Source organism: Lissotriton vulgaris, chromosome 9, assembly GCF_964263255.1.
Source record: "Lissotriton vulgaris chromosome 9, aLisVul1.2, whole genome shotgun sequence".
Lineage (NCBI taxonomy): Eukaryota > Metazoa > Chordata > Amphibia > Caudata > Salamandridae > Lissotriton > Lissotriton vulgaris.
The window spans coordinates 857,035,658-857,061,505 of NC_141697.1; the positions used below are offsets into that span (position 1 = coordinate 857,035,658).

The 25,848-nt window shown below is 41.0% G+C and overlaps 1 protein-coding gene across 1 annotated transcript in view; it reads left to right on the top strand.

The window, feature by feature from the left end:
- The window catches only part of LOC147692369 (cytochrome P450 2G1-like), a 331,029-nt gene that overhangs the window by 188,613 nt on the left and 116,568 nt on the right, over positions 1 to 25,848 (top strand). Inside the window, exon 6 of the mRNA XM_086938589.1 lies at positions 2,134 to 2,275. Coding sequence (XP_086794715.1) covers positions 2,134 to 2,275 — 142 coding nt within the window. The remainder of the gene's footprint in view (positions 1 to 2,133; positions 2,276 to 25,848) is intronic.

Genomic DNA, 25,848 nt, shown 5'->3' on the forward strand with positions numbered 1-25,848 from the left:
AGGAAGCCAAAATGGGTGGCATCTAATTTCCCTAGAGAAAGTATTTGTATAGCCACAAAATTGTGTTACTCTTCGCATTTAGCTACATGAGTGTGTCAAAAAATGTTCATTTTGCTTTTTACCAAGCAATTTGTGCTTCTCATATCATTGCACTCAACTGAATCTTTGAACATTCAGCTATGTTCTTCCATCCAAATTCTCCACTCTCTGCCTTTTGTGACAATCCACCAGAACTCTGCCGAGCTTTACAGTCAACCTTCAGTCACCACTGTCTGTTCTGCATGACGGAGAGATATCCAACTCTGCGGGAGTGCACCTGATGCAAAACTCCCCTCTTGTTTTCTCTTGTGAATCTCTCTCATTGGAAATCAAATACAGGCTTTCATTTATAGAATTGCGTGTCTTTGTGCATGACTACTAGATGACCTCAAGAACTTCCGGCCCATCTCCCTGCTTCCGTTCCCCGCGAAAGTCATGGAAAAGATCGTACAAACCCAGCTCACCCACTACCTAGAAGACAACAGCATCCTGGACCCCTCCCAGTCAGGATTCCGCAGCAATCACAGCACTGAGACCGCCCTTATCGCTGCCACAGACGACATTAGAATCCTACTCGACAACGGCGAAACAGCGGCCCTCATCCTCCTGGACCCCTCTGCCGCCTTCGTCACCGTCTGCCACTACACACTACGCACACGCCTCTATGACGCAGGAATGCGAGACAAGGCCCTGGACTGGACCACCTCCTTCCTCACTGACAGAACCCAGAGAGTCCTCCTCCCCCCGTTCCATTCCGGAACCACCAAAACCATCTGCGGCGTCCCCCAGGGATCCTCCCTTAGCCCGACGCTGTTCAACGTCTACATGGCCCCCCTCGCTCGCATCGCCAGACTACATGACCTCAACATAATTTCCTACGCCGACGACACCCAGCTGATCCTCTCCCTCACCGACAAATCCACTCCACACCAGGGCATGAAGGCCGTCGCCGATTGGATGGAGGCAAGCAGGCTCAAGCTGAATACAGACAATACTGAGATCCTCATCCTCGGGCCTAACCCCTCAGCGTGGGACGACTCCTGGTGGCCAGCATCACTGGGAACCTACCAACCACGCACGCAACCTAGGAGTCATCCTCGACTCCAAGCTCAGCATGACCAACCAAGTCAACGCAGTCTCCTCCTCCTGCGTCCACAACCTCCACATGCTCCGCAAGATCTACAGATGGATCCCGATGGACACACGGAAAACCGTCACCCACGCTCTGGTCAGCAGCCGACTTGACTACGGAAACGCCCTCTACGCCAGAGCCCCGTCCAAGCTCATCAACAGACGCCAAAGAATACAGAACCCCTCAGCACACCTGATCCTTGACGTTCCGCGCAGGGACCGCATCACCCCGCACCTGAGAGACTTGCACTGGCTCCCCGTCGACAAAAGAATCACATTCAAACTCATGATCCACGCACACAAAGCATTCCACAAGACCGGCCCTGCCTATCTCAACAAAAGACTCGCCTTCCACGTACCCAACAGGAAACTCCGCTCCGCCGACCTGTCCCTGGCCGCCATCCTGCGCATCCACAGAACCACTTCCGGGGGCAGACCATTCTCCCACCGCGCCGCCAAGTCCTGGAATGCCCTCCCCCTCCACCTACGACAGACCGCAGACCTCCCGGCCTTCAGAAGACTGCTCAAGACCTGGCTCTTCGACCATTAGCGGCAGCTGCCCCCCTCCCCCCCCAGTGCCTTGAGACCCTAGCGGGTAAGTAGCGCGCTTTGAAATTCCCTTGATTGATTGATTGATTGACCATTCACTACCAGCTCAATCACCCGTAAATCCGGGTTACCAATGGGTTGTATGTTTTTTTAACTCAAAACCTTCTTGAAGATACATGTTCGTTCTGATGACTCTTTTCCTTAAAACCATTTTTGACAAGTTTTTTTTCAAGAATGACCTTCACCAGATTGGTGTAACTAATCTGGTGAACTCCGTTTTTGGGAGAAAAAAAATCTCTGTCAGCTCTGTTTGTAGCAAAAGCCACGTCGTTGTAACAAATACTCATTGTATACATTCAGCAAAGTAGGCAGCCGCCATGTTTTTGTCTTCATTTTTGATTTAATTTTTTACAGGACAAGAACAACCCTGCATCTTCATTTTGCATGAAGAACTTGTTGATGACAGTAGAAAACCTGTTTTTCGCTGGCACAGAGACAGCCAGCACAACCCTGAGAAGTGGACTTCAGGTCTTATTGAAGTACCCAGAAATTGAAGGTAGTAGCAATATTTGTGTTATCTTCCACTACTGAATAGCAAAACTGCAGTAAATACATTGGCCGCTTGTAGTAAAGACGCACTACACGTTGATGAAATACAGTAGTCTTTATTCAGTTTCAAACAACAGGTGCTCCCAGCTGGACGGCAGTTCGTGTCGTCAACATTCCAATGCTGCCTTCGGGTGACAGCTCGGGCAGAACCAAGGTGGGGAGAAGGGAGGGGGGAACAGCAGGGTGGGAGAAACCATATACTAAGTTACAACACATCTTCCTCCCTAGGGGAACAGCGGAGTCGGGGAATGAAACGGACTGGGAGAACAGTGAAACACCATAACCTTGTGTTCTGCGATTCAGACTCTGTCCTAGGTCAGGGCCTAGGTAACTGATACATAGTTCACCTACACTTCCTAGTGGGTGTGGCCACCTGAGCTTTACCTCATGCTATATTGCCTGTGCCAGGACGGGGTGGTTCTTTTCCTGTGACTTTCTCTTCTCTGCCCCAGTTCCTGCCCTCTGTCTTCTGACTCTGCTATCCCCTCACATAACAGATCTCTCTTTGTAGTAACAGGGACAACTCGGTCTTGACTCCACACTTTTCCATGCTGCATCACTACCACATTGCTCTTGACCACCCTTATTCTCTATGGGGCGTAGAACCTGTCCTCTTTTTTCCCCATCCTGTCCGGCCTCCTGATGTACACCATCTGTCCTCTTTTGAGGTTCTTTTCTTTTGCACCCCACTTCCTGTCGTACCACTCTTTGTACTTGCTTTGCTTGTCTTCAATTCTCTTTCTCATATCCTCCGGATCTACCTCAAGATGACCTTCTTTCCCCATCCACTGCGGGGACAGCTTTGATCCCGCCTTTCTTCCTCTCATCAGCTCGAACGGTGAGTGTCCAGTGGTGGAGTTGGGGGTGGTATGGTAGGCCTATAAAGTTTCCATTACAGCGTCTTCCATATTTTTTCCCGACTTGCTGGCCAGCTTGATACTCTCCTTCAGCAAACGGTTCGCCCTTTCCACTTTGCCATTTGCCTTGGGACAATACAACGGCGTGCGGATATGGGATATAGAACAGTCTTTTAAAAATTCCTTCATTTCATCCGAGATCAGTAGGACCCCATTGTCCGTTATTAACATTGCGGGAATACCTTCTCCCGAGAACACCTCTTTTAGAAAACGTATCAATGACTTTGTGTTGATATTCACTACAATTTTGTGAGTTATCCAGTTGGGAGAAAGAAGATATCATACACATCATATGCCTGTGCCCTCTACTACTGACAGAGAGATGGGCCCTACTCAAGCATCATTGGAATAGAAACATGATTAGAAGCTGTAGAGCAGCAGTCCTGGCCTGTTTCGACCCTAGGAACACTACATTAAATTGTGCCCTAGTAAGATTCATGGAGCGCGCAGCAAAAAAACTTACTGAACTGCCCAGAGTTTGCGACCCCCCATTGGAATAATGCTGTCAAATTTTACTTGCTGTTGCTGGCTTTTTAGTTCATGAATATGACTTTTTAAATGGAAGTGTCATTTGTTATCATCTATACATACTGACTTTTAATGAATTTAACAGTCTAAATGCAATCTTGAACCTTTTAAATGTTTTGTACTTGCAACGGTTTATTTTTAAATCACGCAATAAAGATTATTAGTACCCTGTTGATAAAAAAATCCTTTCTTCAGTTGGAATAATAGTCTATCAATACCAATAGGTACCAATCTTGTGAGCCTCTTCCATGAATGGGTCCCGTTATGTCTAAGCATGGGCGAATTTTGCGAATCTGGCGTTCGCGAATTTGCGGATTTGCAAACTCGCAATCCGCAAAATCCGCGAATTCTCGCGATTTTTTTTTTTTTTGTTCGCAAGGATTTCTGCCAGTTCGCGAGGGTTTTGTACCAGTTTGCAATTGCGAACTTACATGTCGGCTCGCAACGGTCGCGATTATGTTGTTTCTACGTCTGGTTCATCATCACAGGTTCCCAACACCCTCTGTTTCACCACTGCCACCCTCTGTTTCACCCATGCCACCCTCTGGTACATCAATGCCACCCTCTGGTTCATCATCACTGTAGATTATGGGGGGAAAAAGCAAGCACACCTGCCCTGCTTCAACTGACATGAATTAATTTGGGGTTCATTTATTAAAGTGTCACTGTTTTAAAATTCCAGTCTGCACCTGCTTCCTTATCTGTAATTTGCTTTCTGTTGCAGTGCAATTTTTTTTTCCAGGACCTTTGTGGCCTACTTGTAGCTATTCTATGATCCGGCTGTGAGGGTCAGAGCAGGGTCATACAATTGTTGCAACTAGCAACTGAACTCTGGAGGGGCCCCAGTCAGGAAGCACTACAGGGAATGGTTACTAATGATGAATTTGAACTTTTGCACCTGCTGCTGAGTGCTTTCAGTTTAGCAAAACTCGTTTTTCTGCAGAACAGCAAATGTAATGCCAACAAACTTACTTGTGAAAGTTTATTTCTAATCCAAAAGTGATCCAAAGAAAGTCAAAAGGCCTCAAATCCAAAAAAGGGCAGGCAAATGTCAACCTGAGGAGTTATTCTGATAAAAATCATCATTTTCAGAAGGTCTATGCTGCTTGCTAGTGGATTTCTTGTGCAGAATTGCAAATTTTGTAATTTCGCGAGTGCGAGATTGTTGCACCTACATGTTCGCAATTGTGAACTTACACCGCACGCCGCAAAATTGTATCACCAAGAAAAAAAAATCCGCTGCGTGCGAATTTGCGGATTTTCGGTAAATTTGCGAGCGTTCGCGGATTGCGAATTTACCGAAAATCCGCAAAATCTGCGTGCGGAACGGATTTTCCGCCCATGCTTAGTTATGTCAAAGCCCAGTTTTTTCCATGGTGCCAAAGGTACTTCCACTGGAATCAAAGGAGAATGCTTGGATACTTTGGACTTGTCACTGATGCTGCAAGCGTAACAATCTCGTACCTTCTCCTCCATTTCTCGGTCCATCTCCGGGAACCAATAGTCTGCTCTTATTCTTGACTTGCATAGGCTTCTGCCCAGATGAACTTCATGGGCCAAGGTGATAACTTGCTGCCTCATTCCCTCCGGTGGAACAAGTTTTCCCGACTTCATGACGAAATTCGCTTCCACTGACAGATCATCCTTTACATTCCAATACCGTTGGATTTCACTTTCCAGCTCTTTGCACTTCTGTGGCCACCCAGTAACAATGTACCTCTTCACTTTCCTCAATGTCTCATCCTTTTCCATATGATTTTCCCAATCTTCTTTTGTCACAGCTGCTACACTTATCTCCAAAATGGTGTCCTCCACCTTTTCATCTTCCGTATTGCTGCAAACCGGAGCCCTTGAAAGAAAATCCGCCACTCTGTTCTGTTGTCCTGGTATGTATACAGCTCTAAAATTATATCCCTGTAGGCCCAAGACCCACTTAGCAATGCGCGGGGTCATTTCCTCCATGTTCTTCTTGGTGAACAGAGGCACCAATGGCTTGTGGTCCGTATGCACCTCGAATGGTACTCCCCAAACGTAGAACTTGAAGTGTTTGATCGCCCAGTAAACAGCCAGTGCCTCCTTCTCCACTGTAAAATAGTTGGCTTCCAGGGAAGTGAGAGTTCTTGATGCGAAAGCCACTACCTTTACTTGCTTCTCTTCTCTTTGCGATAAGGTTGCGCCTATTCCCCGGTTGCTAGCATCTGTGGTAATTATTATTTATCTTTCTTGATCAAATTTTCCGATAAAGGGTGCCTGTATGATCGCATTTTTTATTTTTCTGAATGCCATTTCTTGTTTCTCACCCCATTTGAAAATGCTGTCTTTCTTCACCAGTTCTCTCAATGAATAAGTTCTGATAGCAAAGTCTTTAATGAATTTCGCCATGTACTCTGCCAGACCAAGAAATGACACCAAATCCTCTTTGTTTGTTGGTGTTGGGGCATCTCTGACAGCGTTGACCAAGTCACATTTAGGTTTGATCCCCCCTCTTCAGAAATGGTATGGCCCAAGTAATCCACTGAGCTCACCCCCAATTTGCATTTGCTCAACCTGGTGGTGAACCCTACTTCCTTCAACCTCCTTAGCACACCTTTTAAGTTCTCGCTATGTTCCTCTTCATTTGAGCCATAGATAAGGATGTCATCCTGGAAGCACATTGTTTATCTGCATTCTCTGAGGATGTGCTGCATCACTCGCTGGAAGGCCGCAGCCGCCGACGCTAAACCAAAAGGCATCCGTAGAAATTTGAAGTTGCCAAAAGGAGTTGTGAACGCTGTCAGAGACTGTGACTCCGGATGCAGCTCTATCTGATAGTAGGCCGAGGACAAATCCAACACACTAAAGAATCTGGCCCCTTGTATAGTGCTCAACATCTCTCCAATTCTCGGGAGGGGGTACCGGTCTATCTGAATGTTAGCGTTCAAGTCTCTCAGGTCTACACACAGCCTTATGTTCTTTCCTCCATCCTTGGTCGTGATAACGACCGGAGCCAACCAAGCAGAAGTCTCTATTTCCTTGATTACCCCTTGGCTGACCAATTTGTCCAACTCGTTTTTCAATGGCTCTTTCATACGTAGAGGGATGGAATGCGTTTTATGTATTACTGGTACTGCCTCTTCCTTGAGCATTAATCTGTGCATATAGTTATTTAGCATCCCCAGTTTTTCACTAAATACCTCCTTAAATTCCTGAGGAAGATCTTCAGCAATACTAGGGGGCTCTACTAAAAGCACTTGCTCACTGTTGTTGGGATCTAGCTTGATTCCTAGTTCCTTCTGATGCTTCCAACCCAGGAGATTTGAACCTCTCGTGGTGACATACACTTTCCCTACCGTGTGCCTATCTTTAAAAGTTATTCTCATTTTTGTCATACCCTCTAGTGGTATTCGTTCCTTGAAGCACCCTACCGGATTTATGTCAGCTTTCTCTAGCACCACCCCACGTCCGGCAAACTTCTCTTCAAACTCCCTCTTGTCTATAAGTGTGTAAGGAGAGCATGAATCCGCAAAAAAACGTACATTTTTTCTCCATCCAAAGTAATTTCACATTTGGGATATTCATTACATTCATTTACTTCATCATCTCCCACCTGGAATATGAACGTTTTCTCTCCCCCATCCTCAATTTCAACATTTTCCACCATATGTACTTTTGGGTTGAAATTCTTACACACCTTAGAAAAATGTCCCCTTTTGTTGCATTTCCTACATAATACATCTCTTGCAGGACACTTCCAATTGTTTGCTAGATGATTTGGGCTACCACATTTGTAACAAAATAATCCCTGTGGATTGCTGCGCTGACTGACCTTAGCCTTCTCCCCTACTTTACAAACAGTCTCCCCTTCATGTGCCCCTTTGCTCTAATTTTTTTCCCTTGTTGCTCCCTCATGTATTTTCATCTCTTTCATGCACAAAGCAGTGTGCTCTAACCCTTTAGCAATATTCAGAGCCTCTTCCAGATCAGGATTCCTTGTAAGGAGTTCCTCTTGTATCCTTGAGTCATTCGTGCACCTAACAATCTGGTCTCTTATCATAGAGGCAGTCAATGCCCCGAATTCACACGTTGCAGATAGGCCTCTCAGAACCGCTACGTAATTTGTGACCTTTTCATCTTTCTTCTGTGCCCTTTTGTAAAATTTGTGCCTTTCCAACACTACTTTTAGTTTCATTTTAAAATGTTCTTCCAATTTCATTAAAGTATACTCATAGACATTTACCCCTTCTACCTCTTCTTGTTCATCATCTACTTGCCTACCCGTTATGTCTTCAAACACTTTTCTCCCATGTATGCCCAAATTATGCAACAAAATAGGTTGCTTCCTCACATTGTTATAATTACCTCCCCCAATTGCTATGAGGTAGGACTTGAATATCCCTTCCCATCTTTTCCAGGGTATATCCGGCTCCCCCAGCTCATTTAGAAAGGGTGGGGGCTGGCACATTCCTGCCCCTGCCATGGCCATCAACCAGTAAACCCTCTAAACCTCTGCGCTGCTGGGGAGGCTAATCCTGTAAACTTGAGGGTGTTTGGTGGAGTGCTATACTATTTTAGCCCACTTGTAAAATTTTCCATGCAGCAATGGGTGACACTTAAATAAATTTAGGTTACCCCCACAGAAAACGAGAATACAAAAAAAAATGACTTTTAAATGAGCTTTCACTTATTGTATGAGCACACTGAGGAGACCACGTGAGTCCTCTTTCTTTCTCTTTGATTCCCCACAGTCAATCGCTCTGGGCGGGAACTTCCTGTGGAGAGCGTCGACGCCTCGTCAGAACCTCTCCGAACACCATGCCATTCCGCCTACGGTCCGATGCCTCTTGCGCTGTGCCCCCAAACCGCCGGGAAGAGACAAAGTCAAAGCGGACTCTCTTGCTCAAAGTTCACCCTCGAGACGAAGACGAAACGAAGACTCAGGATCTCTCTCGCGCACCTCTGGCTCTACTCACACGACCCTCTCTTGGTTCCTCATCAGCACAGACGTCTGCTCATTTTCCTCACTTGCTCCCTGCGCCTGCGATTCCCTTCAATAGCGGACACCTAAGAACTTCCGTGAAGGTGAGCCCAGAACCTCTCACCACACACCACTGTTATGCCGTCCCGGCGGTGAAGTTCCTCTAACAGCACCGGCTCATAGTTCAACACGCAGCCCTCACCGTGGACGTGGCTTCGCGGGAGGTCACCTAGTCATGTCGCTACCACATCAAATGCTCGCTAGATGGTGGTGAGTTGACCAGTTGCTGCGCTGGATTTCACCTCGTCACGCCGCTAGTAATGCCGTAGAGGGTTGACCAACAGGGGTAAGTCGCTTTACGCTTATCTGCTCTTCCGTCCCAGCATCAACAGCTCCAGGGGGGAATGCACCACACTGACCCTGGCTCAGCTCCTTGACCCTCGTCGCCAAAAAGTGTAGTAGAGACATACTACACGTTGATGAAATACAGTAGACTTTATTCAGTTTCAAACAACAGGTGCTCCCAGCTGGACGGCAGTTCGTGTCGTCAACATTCCAATGCTGCCTTCGGGTGACAGCTCAGGCAGAACCAAAGTGGGGCGAAAGGAGGGGTGAACAGCAGGGTGGGAGAAATCATATACTAAGTTACAACACCGCTGTATGACGCTATTACAGAAGAAACAAGCATTTGCAATGCAATTGGTTTTGCCTTTGGGGCCTTATATGTATTTAGCTATGCAGTACATTACCCTGGGTGCTGAAACATCTACTGTTCTTTAACAGGGAGGGAAAGTAAGCACCAAACTGTGTGACACGCCAGGTATGGGAACACATGGAGAGAAATATTGTCTTTCAGAGGGGAAATTATATAGTCCAAAGCTCTGGTTTTAATATAAAATCAGGGCCTTCAGTGGTCATAGCACGGAAAATACAAGATTTGAAAAAAATATTACTGTCTACGGGTGCTCTTGGAAGACAAATTCTATGGACTGGAATCTGGAGAATGCTAAATTGATTCTGGCATTTTACTGACCTCTGCTGGTCATTTTTTATCAAGAAAGTTAAATAGAGGCAGTTGCCAGAACAATTAAAAAATAGAATGTCACTCTGCAGAAAGCAATTCTGGTATTTTACTGACCTCTACTGGTCATTTTCTATCAAGACAGCTAAATAAAAGCACTTGAACAGAGAAAAAGTCTCTAAGCGGAAGTGACAAGTCCTAGGACTGATCTCCAGAGCCCACAAAGTACATACACATTTAAATATATACTAAAGTATATACAAGAGGTCTCAAATGCTCAACCTAAAAAAGATTATAACTAGTAATCAAATGAGGGTAAAAAAAGATAATTATGAAAAAGGCACAGGTGAGTGGAAGTTGACCAAGCAGTAAAAACATTTTAGTTGAAACCCTACACAGAAACGTGAAGCAAATACCCCAAAATGTTTGATCATCTTCCATTTTGTAGGTCTTCTTCAGACTTGCCAAATGTACCCTGTCATTTCCTGTAGTATTTTCATTTTCTCATGTTCTGTCAGCCTGAACAGCTTACTTGTCCTTTCTAGTATAGCTAAATATGTATTTAACACACAGTGGTTAGCCAAAATCATTTCAGTACTTTAAATCACTTCTCTCCAGAAGGTATAGATTTAGGTGTATGACAAAAACATATGTATAAAATTAACCTACTCTGGTTTACACTTCCAGAAAAAAACTTAGGCTAGCAGTATTAATATGCCTTTTTTAAAAAACAAAATTATAATGCCACACAAAAAAAATAATCTCAATGCTCCACAAATACAAGTTGCCATAGTGGTGAAGAACATGATGTTGACCTATTGCTGAAAATGTACATAGGATGAGAAAAGCTGGTGTGCTGGTAACCTTTGAGGTGCCTAAGCAAAATACTAGACGTTGTTTTGGACATGATCTGTGCAGCGGTGGTAGAAATGTTATTTCATCAAGGTATTGCACAAAAAGATAGACTGTCTGTATCTAGTTGAATATATACATGTGATCAAGACCCTCCGGGGTCAAAATGTGTCATGGTTACTGTTGGGAAAAGCAAATAAAACTTTGATTCTTCACTAAATTGTGGTCCGTGCTCCAGTGTTTCGAGGTGACTGCTGAAGTAATGGTGGAGTGCTGCTTGAAATATATATATATATATATTACCTACTGGCGGTCGCCAGTAGGTATATATAGTTAGGATTTTTTCCCTATGGGATTTCTGAAAATTCTATGCCTAATAACTTTGGCGTTTGTGGACGGAATTGGCTGAAATTTTCAGGAAAATGGCACATTTTGTTTCTGAGCAGCTCCAGGAAATTTGGGGGGGGGTCGTCAAGGGGGGGTTGAGAAAAAAGGGGGGTCCCAAAACGCGTTTTTAACATTGAGTTTTCCATAGGGCGGTTGGACTCACTTTTAGCTCGAACGGCTGAATGGATTTGCACGAAACTTGGCAAAATTGTAGGGACTGTTAGGCCGATGTGCCTTTGCTAGGTCTCAATATATGTGCTCCAGTAGATTTTGAGAAATTAACGTTTAAATCAAGATATATATCTGTAACAGCGCTCCGGGCAGCGATCTGGTTCGCGTACTTTTCGCGTAACGGAACTTTGCGCACGGAAAGCTGATTGGCTCTTCGGTGTCTGTCAACATTCTAAACAGTCCGGTGCGGCCGCCATCTTGTCTCTCGGTAGGATCGAGAGATAAGAGGAGGCCAAAACAAAGGGGGAAATTTCCATAAGGGGGCATAGTAGATCCTCCCTGACCCCCTAGGTTTTATGTGGAGGTTTTAAAAGGCCCAGCAGGGTTCAAAAAAATTTTTTCTTTTTTTTTTTTTCGCGATGAGCGCCTAGTACGCGAACCGGAAAGCGTTCTAGGCAGCGTACTTTAAGGATAATAGAATGATATACTTTTCAAAGACTAAATGTTAATTGTTTGTTGTTTTGTTTGTTGTTTTTTTTTTTTTTTTTCTTTTTTTTAATTTTTTTTTTTAATTTTTATTGTTTTTCATAATTTATTAAACTTTCTAACATTTCAGTGTCTGAAATGTCATTATTTTCTTGAAATATTGTTTGCAAGCTGTGAGGTTGTAAAATGTCCTCATTTGCAAGGAGGGCATCTACTGCTTGGACACATTGCAGCAGTTCATTATCCAAGCTTTCATCCATAAATTCCATGTCAATTTGTTCAATCAATTCCTGGCTGCTCTCTTGCAGGTCCATTTCAAAAGAAACTTGGTTTTCGCCTTCCATTTTGCCTGAAATTTGGATTAAAACAATATATATTAGTAGAGATAGGGCACTGTTGGGATTAATTTTAGATAGTCATTTTTTATCAGTGAATTTATCTTTTGGCAGTGTATAGTATCAGAGTGGAAATAGGACTATAAAAAAGTGTATGTGATTTAACCAAGACAAGTCAACTCCATTCATAACTATAACAGAGAAGTCTATCTAAATACATTACTAGTACAGAGGGATAGTGTATATCTAGCAGAAAAAGTCTACTATATTAAGTTATAGTGTACAATATACTTCAGTTTTAAAAATAACAACTTACCTTTACAAACAAGTTGAAGAGTTTAGTGATAATTCAATTGTAATGTACAACAAGAAGTAGCAGTCAAAATGGCTGTGTTTCCTTCTCTTCCTTTATATATATTCAAGTATATAACCAATCAAATGTCAGGTAATAAAAGTAGAAAATGAAAGTAACATTTTCATTGGTTGTCAATTCCAACACTTCAGATGTGTTTTGTGAAGTAATTTACCTCACGGTACTTGGAGAGGTCTACAGGCTAAATGGCTAAATTAAATTTCAATCAAATTTGTGAAAATGAAAGGGATTGTTATGTAGTATGAGCTAATTTATATTTGGTGAGAGTGTCTCTAGTCGTTTTTCTGTGAATCACTTTCCCACCTTTTTTTTAGACCGCTTCCCGGAAAGCGGTCCGGTCCGCGAACTAGGAGCGTAACGGGAGTCCACCATTTTGTGTTTCGGTCGAATCAAGGTATAAAATGGAGGGTAAATAATGTTCTGAATGGGTAGAAGGGGGCATGGTACAAGTAGTTTGCCCCCCTACGTTTTCTGAGGGTGGCTGAGGAGGACTATATGTGCGAAGAAAAAACATTTTTTTTAAAAATTTTGCGCGGTTAGCTTCCAGTTCGCGTACCGGATAGCGCTCTTTGAGCGTAGTTTGTTGAAAATTACAGAAAAAAGTTAGAAAAAAAATAATAAAAGTGTGTGATCAGATGAAGGGTAGCTCTGAGAAGAGCTTTTGGGTTTATGGTACATTTAGGTACTTATAAGTAGGTACCAATGCACAGTCTTAAATTCAGAATGAAAATTCTGTTGCCTTCATCTGAGAAGTGAACTCCATCTCCTCTGTAGATATCTTGCATGTAGTAACGCAAGTTATTGTTGTACAGAGAGCCCATTCCATGGTCTCTCATGAAAGCTGAAACAGATTTGTTTACATGCTTCCTCGCTTTCTCAATTTGTGGAGAAAATTGGTTGGACCACCTCCATTTCTGTCTTTGGCATATATTGGAATATACCAAAGCAGTTTGAGGAAAAAGTGCCATTAATTGCTCCAAGGTGTCCTTTAAAAGCATTTCCAGACCTACCCCTGTCAAAGTGCCCAAATCATTACCTCCACAGTGCACTATTAACAGGTCAGGTTTTGGCAAATGCATAAAGGTTTTCACCAATGGTATCAATTGGTGACATTTTAATCCTCTTTGGCCCAACCACTTAATTTCCACATCCTGTAAATTGAGGTTGTGTAAATTTCTGTTCTCAGCATACCTTTGAGCCCAGTGGATGTAACTATGTCCAACAATCCAGACCTTAAACATGGTGGGAGAAGGTTGTTCTGCAGTCAGATGAAGTGTGGTAATGAAAGGGCAGTTGAAACAGTAGGAGTTTGTAAAGAAAAAAAACTGTGGATTTCCAATGCTAATGAATCATTAGCAGTGATTGGTGCATTTCCATTTCTGAAAACAGAAAGTTAGGGTGCATGGATGTGTTCTTTGAAAGATGTAATTTGAATGGTCAAGGAAGAAACATTTAATGAAAGATTGCACTGGATACGCAGGTGCACTGAGAGTTCAGAGTTCAATTGAAACATTGTTGTGTGAATTTGCAAACATGAGAGGTCTTCCAGGAGGTGGTTGCTATGGAAAAAAGGCAGAGAGGGCAGAGGGGGGAAGGGTTTTGATTTGAAAAAAGTGAGGGAAGAGTTATGATTGGCTAATATGAGAGATATGTGAAATGAATATCTGTTTTTCTGTGCTTTCAATAGCTGCAGCCTCTGGAGTGCATCGTTTTTCTTCTGCTGAAGACAATTTGGTGTATTTCTGAGACTGTTTTCAAAACTTAAAAAGTATTTGCTAAGGTGAGAAAAGATTTATTTATTTTAGAGAGAGAATAGTATGAATTAAGGAGAAAATGATGAAGAAAGCTGTGTTTTTAAACTGTGGCTTTGTCTGTAGTGATATAGAAATAGATTTTGTTACTTTGAGAAATTGTAATTGCATATTCGGTGTAGCATTCTGGCATGCAGTAACACAAGTTATTGTGGTACATGGAGCCCATTCCATGGTCTGTTATGTAAGCTGAAACAGATATGTAGTTTTTAAAAACGAATTTAGAAATCAATTACATTTCTGGATATGTACTGCTAGAGCTTCATAGGTTGTTTTGGGTCATATTTATAAGGCATTTGAGTGTCTATTATGCTATTTTACGTTCTTCATGGTGCAAATTTCTTGTAAATACGCTGCCACTTGTGCTTTGCAAATTTAGATTTTGATTATGGGAGTTACATAGCCATGTTAATAATGTCCAAACAATGGTGGTAGGGCATTCAAGAAAACGCTTTCCTGTGTCTCTAGGACATTTTCAGTCCTTTCCTCTTGAAAACAGGTATACAATTGATTTATATGCTGTGTTTAAAAACGAATTTTGAAATCAATTACATTTCTGGATATGTACTGTTAGAGCTTCATAGGTTGTTTGGGGTCATATTTAGAATGCATTTTAGTGTCTTTGATGTTATGTTTACCTTTTTAAATGGAAAGTGTTCTTCATGGGGCAAGTGTCTTGTAAATACGCTCCCACTTGCGCTTGGCAAATTTAGATTTTGATTATGGGAGTTACCTAGCCATGTTAATAGTGTCCCAAAAATGCTGCTAGGGCATTCCAGAAAACACTTTCATGTGTCTGAAGGACATTTTCAGTCATTTCTTCATGAATGCAGGTATACAATTAATTTATATGCTGTGTTTAAAAACGAATTTTGAAATCAATTACATTTCTGGATATGTACTGTTAGAGCTTCATAGGTTGTTTTGGGCCATATTTATAAGGCATTTGAGTGTCTTTGATGTTATGTTTTCCTTTTAAAATGGATAGGGTTCCTCATGGGGCCCTGAGCAGTTCATAGCCATGTTATTTAATGGGAAGTGGATAACATGGCTAAGAGCATTTGCTAGAAAATGCATGAATATCGCTGACTGTTCAGCGATATTCATGCATTGCGGCCGTTTTTTTTTGCATTTGCGAGCAGTTCTTAGCCATGTTATCCAATGGAAGGTGGATAACATGGCTAAGAGCATTTGCTGGAAAATGCTTGAATATCGCTGACTGTTCAGCGATATTCATGCATTGCGGCCGTTTTTTTTTGCATTTGCAAGCAGTTCTTAGCCATGTTATCCAATGGAAGGTGGATAACATGGCTAAGAGCATTTGCTGGAAAATGCATGAATATCGCTGACTTTTCAGCGATATTCTTGCATTGTGGTTTACCTTTTTAAATGGAAAGTGTTCTTCATGGGGCAAGTGTCTTGTAAATACGCTCCCAATTGCGCTGGGCAAATTTAGATTTTGATTATGGGAGTTACCTAGCCATGTTAATAGTGTCCCAAAAATGGTGCTAGGGCATTCCAGAAAACACTTTCATGTGTCTCAAGGACATTTTCAGTCATTTCTTCATGAATGCAGGTATACAATTGATTTATATGCTGTGTTTAAAAACGAATTTTGAAATCAATTACATTTCTGGATATGTACTGTTAGAGCTTCATAGGTTGTTTTGGGCCATATTTATAAGGCATTTGAGTGTCTTTGATGTTATGTTTTCCTTTTAAAATGGATAGGGTTCCTCATGGGGCCCTGAGCAGTTCATAGCCATGTTATTTAATGGGAAGTGGATAACATGGCTAAGAGCATTTGCTGGAAAATGCATGAATATCGCTGACTGTTCAGCGATATTCATGCATTGCGGCCGTTTTTTTTTGCATTTGCGAGCAGTTCTTAGCCATGTTATCCAATGGAAGGTGGATAACATGGCTAAGAGCATTTGCTGGAAAATGCATGAATATCGCTGACTGTTAATAATTAGTAGGGCATTAAGTTTTAGATGACTGTTATTCATTTACTGTTTGGTAATAGTGGTTAATAACATTTTTTAATACATTTTTCCACAGATTCAACTGCAGATTCTTTCATAGTTTGGAAAATGCCTACCAAAAATAGAACTAGAAAGGCGAGAAAACGTCAAAGACAGCAGGATGATGTTTTATTGCAGCAGTCCTCTTCCCCAAATACTTGTCAAAACACCAAGAAAGGTCCGGGTAAGAGCACGAAATCATTCTTAAGAAATATTTGTCATAAAAAAAGTATTTCTCCAAAAAATGTTTCAGTCCTCAAAAAGAAAAGCAATTTAAATGGAAAGGAGAGACCCATCAAAAATGTTACTGGTAGAGGAAGAGATAACTCTGTGCATGATAGTAGAAGGAAACAACAGTTTAGGGACATTCGACATCGAATGTTCCGTAATAGGATAATAGTTAATTTATTGAAAAATATTTAAAAAAAAGGCCAACAGAAAGCGGCATTTTATAAGAAGAAGAAAAATGTAGAGAAAATTATTGATCATGCTTTTGAAATTAAGCGAAAGTTGTTTATTTTGGTAATCAATAGAATTAGGAAACTAAGCAAGGTAATTTCTGATTTCAAAACTAAAAGTAGATGGAAGAGAGTAGTAAATCGTACTAACTTTTGTGAAGTTTTTTCCGGAGAATGGATGCATAGTTCTAGTTGTGAGGCATTTTTTAATGAGGAGAGTTATTTTCAGGATAATGATTTGGTGTTTGCAGTTGACACCAGTGGTCGAGCTTATGAAGTGAAGGATGGTTGTCCAGTTGAAAAAGAACAACTTGTGACAACAGAGACAGAAGAGGCGCTAAGTGATGAGGTTTTAGGAAGACGTCCTAAGGGTCCTGTGTACATTTGGAAGTGTAGTTCTATTTGCAGTGTGCGACAGGTTTCCATCAATTTGCTTTGTGATTTTATACGGACATTTAATAAGAAAAGTTTGAAGCAGAAAATGAAGTTGTTGCAAGATTTAGATCCTTGCAGAGTGAGACAAATGACAGGTTTGCGTGGTCATTCACTGGCTTGTCTTTCCAGGAGAGTATGCCAGAGTGTTTTTCATCATTTCAGGATGCTAGCAGTGCATCATAATAAAGTGAGAAAATTAGTGAGAATGTTGTATTATGCTAAGAGTCCAGCAATTATGCTTAAACAATTATGTGCTGCTCTTTTGCATGGTTCTGAAATAGATGTGAAGAATATTTGTGAAGAAATTTACTTTTGTTACTTTGGTAGTAGAGATGAGAATGTTCAAATTGACCCAGAAGTAGAGGGTTATGTTGAAGATAATATACAGGTTTCTAGTTCAGATAATTTTCAGAAGGGAATTGCCACGTTTCAGATGAAATCAAGTGAGAGGCCTAATTTCACTTGTGTATGTTGTCGACGCACTTATTATAAGAATCAGACTAAGTTAGTGGATTTATATGCAAAAACTGAAAGGGAAAATAATAGTGAATGGAAGGATTTTGCCACATACTTGATGGTAGAAAATTGTTTTGATTTGGGAGTGGATCAACGTGTGTGTACTTATTGTTGTAATAAATTAAATCAAAACCAGATGCCTGCTAGGGCAGTTCATAATAATCTGGAATTGGTTGAGATACCTTCAGAATTGAAGGATTTAAATACTTATGAATCTATTTTGATTCAAAGTATCCATCCCTTTCAGGCTATTGTAAGAATGGAGCCCAAGACAGGGAAGTTGCCTCCAGCAGATTTACAGAGAGGATTAAAGGGAAGAGTTGTTTACTTGCCTCTAGATTTGAACAAAAACATTAACACAATTGGAGTTGAGAAAGTGGAAGAGGAACCTCTGGTTATCTTGGTTAATGGGGTTCCGACAAAGAATAAGAAAATATGGCAAGATTTAGTGGATGTTAGGAAAGTGAAAAATGCAACTTTGTATTTGAAGAAAAATAATAATACTATAAGAATGTATATGTTGCAGAAGAGGAAGTAAGTGATGAAGAGGATAGCGTTTTGTGTGCTGGCCAAATTGAGAAAGTAGAGGTGTCTAATAGTGAAGAAATATATGAACATTATAGTGTTCATCCTTTGCATTCCAAGGAAGTCATGGGGAATGCTATTGAGTTGTTTCAAATGAAACAAGCCAAAGGGAGTCCCATTAGTGTTTGGGAGGAAAGTTTGGAAGCTCGGTGTTTCCCACAGCTATTTCCCACAGGTCAAGGAGGAAGATATGATGAGCGACCTCATCAAATTCCTGCGTCTGAATACCGGACTTTACGATTGTATGCAGAAGATGCTAGGTTTCGTCAATGCATTCCCTATTTGTTTCATCTCCTGTTTGAAAGCGATCTGTCTGGACTGTCATATGCAGTGAACCACATCTTAAAAAGTGGTATACAGATGCGAAACATCTCGGCAAGTGACTTTATGCATAAAGTCAATGTCCAAGACAGTATTTTGGATTCTCACTTAATTAATCTCATGGCGTGTCAGCGTGGTACTAATGAGTACTGGTACCGTCGTCATGGTGATTTAAAATGTATGTTGAGGAACTTAGGAACTCCGACATGGTTCCTCACTCTGAGCTGTGCCGAGTATGGCTGGGAAGACTTACTTGAATTTCTACGAGAGGCAAATGGAAATATTGAAAACATTGAATTCAAGATACCTGGAGAACTGTGTTCTTTGGATCCAGTGAATGTATGCAGGTACTTCAATCATAGATTTGAAGCTATGATGTCTTTCATCACAAATAAAAAGAATCCACCTCTTGGAGAGGTGTTGGATTTCTTCTGGAGAAAGGAGTACCAAGCAAGAGGTGCCCCTCATATACATATGTTGTTGTGGATCAAGGATGCACCTAAATTTGGAACAGATCCGGATGACTTAGTGATGAGTTTCATAGAACAGTATTCTACGTGTGCTGTTCCAAACGCAACGGAGAAGAAAAGCCTAAGAGAACAAGTTCTACGTTTCCAAAGCCATCGTTGTGGAAAGTACTGTCGTCGTAAATTCAGAAACAAGGACAAGTTCTACACCAAATGTCGTTTCAACTTTCCACGACCGGTGATTTCTAAAGGAAGAGTGAACAGTTTGATGTCCTCGCTGCGACATAATGTGACGAGGAAATCACCCAAGAATACATACAATTTGAAAAGGAACGAAGAGTCCAAGTACATCAATGACTACAACCCAGTGATTTTGTCCATGTGGAATGCTAACATGGATATACAGTTTGTGGCTGACAACTGTATGGCTGTGGCTCGGTATGTGACATCTTACATCACCAAAAAAGAAAAGACAGAACTGAAGGATATGTGGGAGGACATTTCCCATGAAAAGAGCCTCAGCAAGAAGTTGTACAGTTTCAGTCTGAAGATGTTGTCGCATCGAGAAATCGGAGCTTACGAATGTTTTGACCGCTTGTCTTCAGCAAGTCTCTATGCCAAATCCAGGAGTATCGTTTGGGCAAGTCTTGGTCTTGCTGCAACACGAAATCGAGTTCTAAAACCTGTCCGGGAAATTGAGTATTTGGCGGAAAAGGAGCCAAACAGTACCGACATTTTGAAGACCAACATGTTGGATACATATTATCCAAATCGAAGCAGTCACCTTGAGAATGTTTGTCTATATGAGGTTCTACAAAATTATATATTCAAGAGGAACATCAAAGAAGATATTGAGAAAGGAGTGTATGCTGTAATTGGAAGTGAGGGATGTCTGGTCAAGCAAAGAAAATGCCAATTAGTAAACCATCGAAAATTGAGTGGCGAATCTCCAGAAAAAAATGAGTTTTTCTATTTAGCACTTTTGCAACTTTTCAAGCCTTGGCGTGCAGAAGAGGAACTGCTTGGAGATTTCCTCTGTTACGAAGACTCTTTCAATGCAGCCAAGGAGTCCATAGAATGTCCTGCTTTTCCTAAATATCAAGAAATGCTTACTTTGGAAATTGAGCAGGAAGCAACGATTGCAGCCGAGATTGCCAGAGACAGTTCTCAGGACAGTCAGAGTTCTGTTTCATTGAGTCAAGATCCACTTGGAGGACCTATTATCGAAAATGAAGCTGCCACTGCTATGAATGAAGTAGAAAGAGCCATGGCACATGCTCAGGAGGATTCAGTTAACTTAGAAGACTTGGAAAAACAACTCAACGTTGAGCAGAGGAAAATATATGATGAAGTTACCAAGGAAATTGAGCACGGATTAAGTCATGAGAAGAACGAGTGCTCATGTACATTGTTGAAGCCTGTCCGACTGTACGTGAGTGGAGAAGCGGGAACTGGCAAAAGTTTCCTCATTAAAGCAATTTCTTGTTATTTGCAGGAAAGGACTGAGTCATCGTTGTCTTGTGTTGTCACCGCTCCTACTGGACTGGCAGCACATAACATTAAAGGTATTACTTTGCATCGTCTACTGATGCTGCCGGTGGAGCATGACAACAAATTACAATACAACAAGTTATCTGGGGATGCTTGCTGTGAAGTTTCAAGAGTCTTGAGGAAAATGAAACTACTTATCATTGACGAAGTAAGCATGGTTTCCAATGTCATGCTTGCCTTTGTGCATTTGAGAATGCAAGAAGTACTTAAAACTGAATATGATGTGTTATTTGGTGGCAAACACATCATTGTTTTCGGAGATCTTCTGCAGCTGACACCAGTAAAAGGTCAACCTGTGTTCAAAATACTCACGCATGAAGATACCAGGAAGTGCCTAGGGAGCATTGGCAACGTCAATATATGGTTAAACTTCAATTATGCTGAACTGCATGAAAATATGCGTCAGGCAAAGGATGAAGATTACAAGAATATTCTACAAGATATTAGAATTGGAAAAGTGACCGAGCATGGGAAAGAAGCTTTAAATGCACGATTACTGACAAATTTATATCCCAAACAAGAGATTGTGCCTGAGAATATTTTTCAGAAAATTACTGAGAAGAAATCCGGGATATGTTTGATGCCAACTCTTGCAGAATGTGCCATTTTCAACAACAAAATGTTGAATTTAGAAAAGCAAGAGATTGTGAAACTTGAAGCTATCGACAAATTAGAGCATATGGGATCAACAATTATTTTATCAGACAATTTGAAATCAAAATTGGATTCATTAGAGAAGACTATATCCAAAACAGCGGGTTTTGAAAAGACTTTGAATGTGTGTTTAAATTGCCGAATCATTTTGAGAAGGAATTTACATGTAGAAAGAGGTCTGGTAAATGGATCAATGGGTAATGTTGTTGATTTTGAGAAATACAGAAATAGAGATGGAATAGAATTTTTAAGAATTAAATTTGATGGCATTGAGGAAGTACAGCAAATTGGTCGTTGTTCTGCTAGGTTTTTGCTTGTTAAAGACTTATATGTTCGCCGTAAACAGTTTCCTGTTTGCTTGGCATATGCGGTGACAATCCATAAATCGCAAGGTTTAAGTGTAGACTGTGCATTGGTGAATATTGGCAGTTCTGTGTTCAAGGAGGGTATGGCATATGTGGCATTGTCACGAGTTAGAACTTTATCGGGATTGTACTTGATTGACTGTGATGTCACAAACATTTGTGCGGATCTAGATTGTGTTAAGGAATACAATAGGTTAAGAAGAGAGTATGCGCCACATTTGCCTCAATATCCTTTGTTTGAGAAACGTGTGGTAGGCCGGAAACGTAGAAATATCAGTAATAGTAGGGAGGTTGTTGCAAAAAGACTAAAAGTCAATGAACCGAAAATTGTTACCAGAAAGAAAGTGGATTCTGTTGAAGATGTTGTCGGTTTTCAATTTGAAAACAGTTCTGGTGTCAACTGCTATGCAAATGTAGTGGTTAATGTTCTCTTTTCACTACAGAGTTTAAGAGAACAGATTCTGTTGAATTCAGAACAAATTTTATGCTGTTTGTTGAATTCTGTTTTCGAGAAATGTAGCAGTGATCGAACAAAAGTAGAAAGTGTGTCTGAAGTTCGTTATCTGTTAGATGAATGTTCAGGTCAAACAGACTTCTCTGAAAATAATCAGCAAGATTGTCAGGAGTTTTTAATGTATATGCTTGATGTATTGCAAGATGAGGGTGTAGATGTAGATCACCTGTTTGGGCTTTCTTATCAATGGCAGCATGACTGCGAGAACTGTTTGGTATCAAGTACTACTAGTGTAGACTCAGAAAGATTTATATATTTAACTTTGCCAGACAGTAAATCAGTGTCCTTTAATAAGCTAGTAAAAGCAGCGGATCACAACATGGAGTGTAGCCAATGTAAATGTGATATGATGTCAACATTATTTATACGTAGATATGGCCAGTATGTCATTTTAATGATCCAACGATGTAGGCCTGATGGATCAAAATTGTCAACTTTAATAAAAAATGTTGTGGCTTCTCAGCTGTCAATATCAGGGAGGACTTTTGTAACTGTAGCAATTATCTATCACAATGGTCCATCAACAACATCAGGACATTATACAGCTTACTTAAAGTCTGGAAACGGCTGGTCATTCTGTAATGATTCCGCTGTAACTTTAAAAAAAAAATTGCCGTTTGACCTTAAAAATTCTTACCTGGTGTTTTTAAAACCAAAATTTTAAGTAGAGGGAATGTAAGTCTGCAATGCTGTCTAGATTAAAAATCCAACTATATAAACTTGCTGCAAGTAAGTCTGTTTCATAGTAAGCAGTATCAGTGTCATAGGAAAAGGAGAACATGAGTGACAAAGAAGAGTAAGTTATTAGTAGTCCAGGATTGTGAAAATAATCTCAAATGTTTTCTTTTTGAAAGTTGCAAAAATAGAAAATGTCGGGATTTGATTGGAAGAATAACAAGACTTGCGAATCGCGGCAACATGATTTGGCCTAGTGGAAACATGTGATAGAATGAGAGAAGTCTTTTTTTCTATGTAACATATTTTTCGTATCGATGGAGGTTTTCTTTCAGAAAGTGGCGGGCTGAAAATATTTATAGCACAACAGAGTGGACGCTGTACATAGGAGATCCTTCGACTTTATTGAAAGTAAGTTAATTTTAAGGAGTTTTGAAATCAGATTTCTTAGCTTGTATGGGTTTTTTAAACACAGTCATTTTGATTGTGTTTTTTTTTCCCCGCTGTTACATGATGAATACCTTCAAGTCACTGATTTAAGTGAAATTTGATACATTCTGAGAACAGCAAAAATAAACAATTTAACATGTATAATTAATGTTATGCTTTTTGTACTTATGATATACATTTAGAAATGTGAGGTAGATATGGAGAAGCTGAGTCTTCAGTAAGTGTCAATTTTAATGCTTACAGTGCTGTACTTCTGGGTATTGTTTTTAAAAAAAAAAAAGAAATAGGCCTCACCTCAAAGAAAGCTCTTGAAAGCACACATCTTATTTGCATCCTATAACAATCATTTAAAATGTTTGACACAATTTTATGATGGTTTTACATCTCTTTTGCGCTGTTATTGCATCACTATTGTGAGACATAAGCAATGCAAAAGAAGCATCATGTTTCAAAATAGGCCTCATTTGTGAGCAGTTCTTAGCCATGTTCTCTTGTAATTACTCCTTTTTTTAAAAAAAAAAAAATTTGGGGTTAGCTCCCGGTTCGCGTACCGGAGAGCTAACCGGAAAGCGAACTAAAAAAAAACAGCTTGCCAGAGTGTTACACTTTCTAGCAATTTTTGTAAAAAGGGGAGGTAGTTCTGAAAAGAACTTTTTTTTTTTTTTTTTTTTGTACTTTTTTGAACATTATTTCATTTTTTTGGATTTTTTGAACACTTTTTTGTTTTTTTTGTTGTTTTTTTAAAGGGAATGAACAGAAAGAGGTATTGAAAATGGCTCAACAGGAGCAAAAAAAAAAATTAAAAATTCTTGCGTTTGGAACATTGGTGTTTTTCGAAAGCAAGATTAATCAACTTCACGCTCATGTTAGCGCATGAAATTAGTGTTCCACAATGTATGTATGTATGTATAGGCATTTATATAGCGCACTACTTACCCGTAGGGTCCCAAGGCGCTTCGACCGCTGCAAAACCCTTCCTGGCTTCCCTGAGAGATGGTCCCTTAATGGGTATCTCCAGGGTGAGACCAGGCATCCCCGGCAGTCTGGTGGGGCCGTTAGTCAAGATGAGGCAAGCTAATGCCCAGAGTTGCCGAGTGTGATCGCTGATCGGAGTGGGCACCGAGGCGAGAGAATTATCGAGTCCGCTGACCCTGGTCCAGAAACCTGCCGCGCCGGGAATCGAACCCTGGTCCCAGGCCGTCCTCTGCTCTCGGGTCTGCCGCCTCTAACCAGTGAGCCACACTACTTCACTTCACAATACAAGCATGTCAGCTTTAGATGTACAAAATTTTTCTGTATGTTGGGCACTGTTTCATTCGCCTCGGCCACTGACAGAGACAGATCAGAAGATGTTGAAGGCACCGAAGTTGGGGGGTTTTGTTGCAGGTCACGCATCTCTCCACGACTGTAGTTCATTGGATGCCACCTCTGCATATGTCGGTGCATTGTGTGATTTCCAAAGCTGTACTTTTTGTTTGTTCCTCGGGATAATTTTTTTTTGCAGATAAGGCACTTAGCATATCGTGCATTGACTTTTTTTTCGTCAGAAGGAATGCTAAAAAATTGCCATATAAAGCTTTCTTTCCGATGAGATACCCGGGGTAACTCTTCGACAAATTGTGGTCCCTCTTCTTCCTCTCCGTCTTCTTCTTCCTCTTCCTCCTCTATGTTTCCAATAAATTGTGGAGGGGGTCCTCTCTTCCTATTAGGAGATGGGGGTGGTGGTGGTGGGGGTGCAGAAGCTGAAGCTACTATTGAAGCCATCACAGAAAAAAATCAGGTCTTCCTTTCACAAAGTTGAAAGTCAGAGTGAGAAAAAAGGTGGGGGCTTTCATCATTTGGGAAAAGAAATAGTTCTAAACCAATGAAAAGTGTTATTTTTAGGTCACATGACCTAGTTTTACATCATTAGGAAACCGAAAGTGAAATGAACCAATGAAAACTTTAATAAACAAGTCACATGACCTGTTCCGCTCACGTTACGCGGAGCGCGCCGCGCCTCGGATAGCTTCCGGTTCGCGGTCCGGAGCACTTCCGGGAGCGCTAACGCGGCGCGTCATAAGACGCATTACGCGACAACGTGATACGTCGCGCTTCCGCGACGCGTCACAGTTGCGCTAACAAAACGTTTACCGGTTCGCGTACTAGATCGCGGCATCAAGATGAGCTAACGGAAAGCTTCCCGGTTCGCTTACCGGAAGCGGAGAAAAAAAATATTAAAAAAAAATTATCAATAGACATCTAAAATATATTTTTGGATTTAAAGAAGAATACATTTTACAGCTACAAATGTTAGCTTTTAAAAAACCAATGAAATTCACAGAAAAAACCATAGGTTATAGACCATATATAGTTAGGAATTTGCATTTACAAAACCTTGAAAATTCACTGAAAAAACCATAGGTTATAAACCATATATAGTTAGGGATTAGCATTTACAAAACCTTATTTTACTCGCATAAAACCATTGAAATTCCATATATAGTTAGATGCGCTAACTATATATTGCGCACCCGCAATCCACTGCTGATGATGTCACATATTACATCATTCATGACATGGTCAGTGACATCACTGATGACATCACTGATCACAACATCCAGTGACTGTATGTTTCTGTAAAGTTAAAATATGTCTTACATATTGAAGAATGAGTGGATGTATGAATGT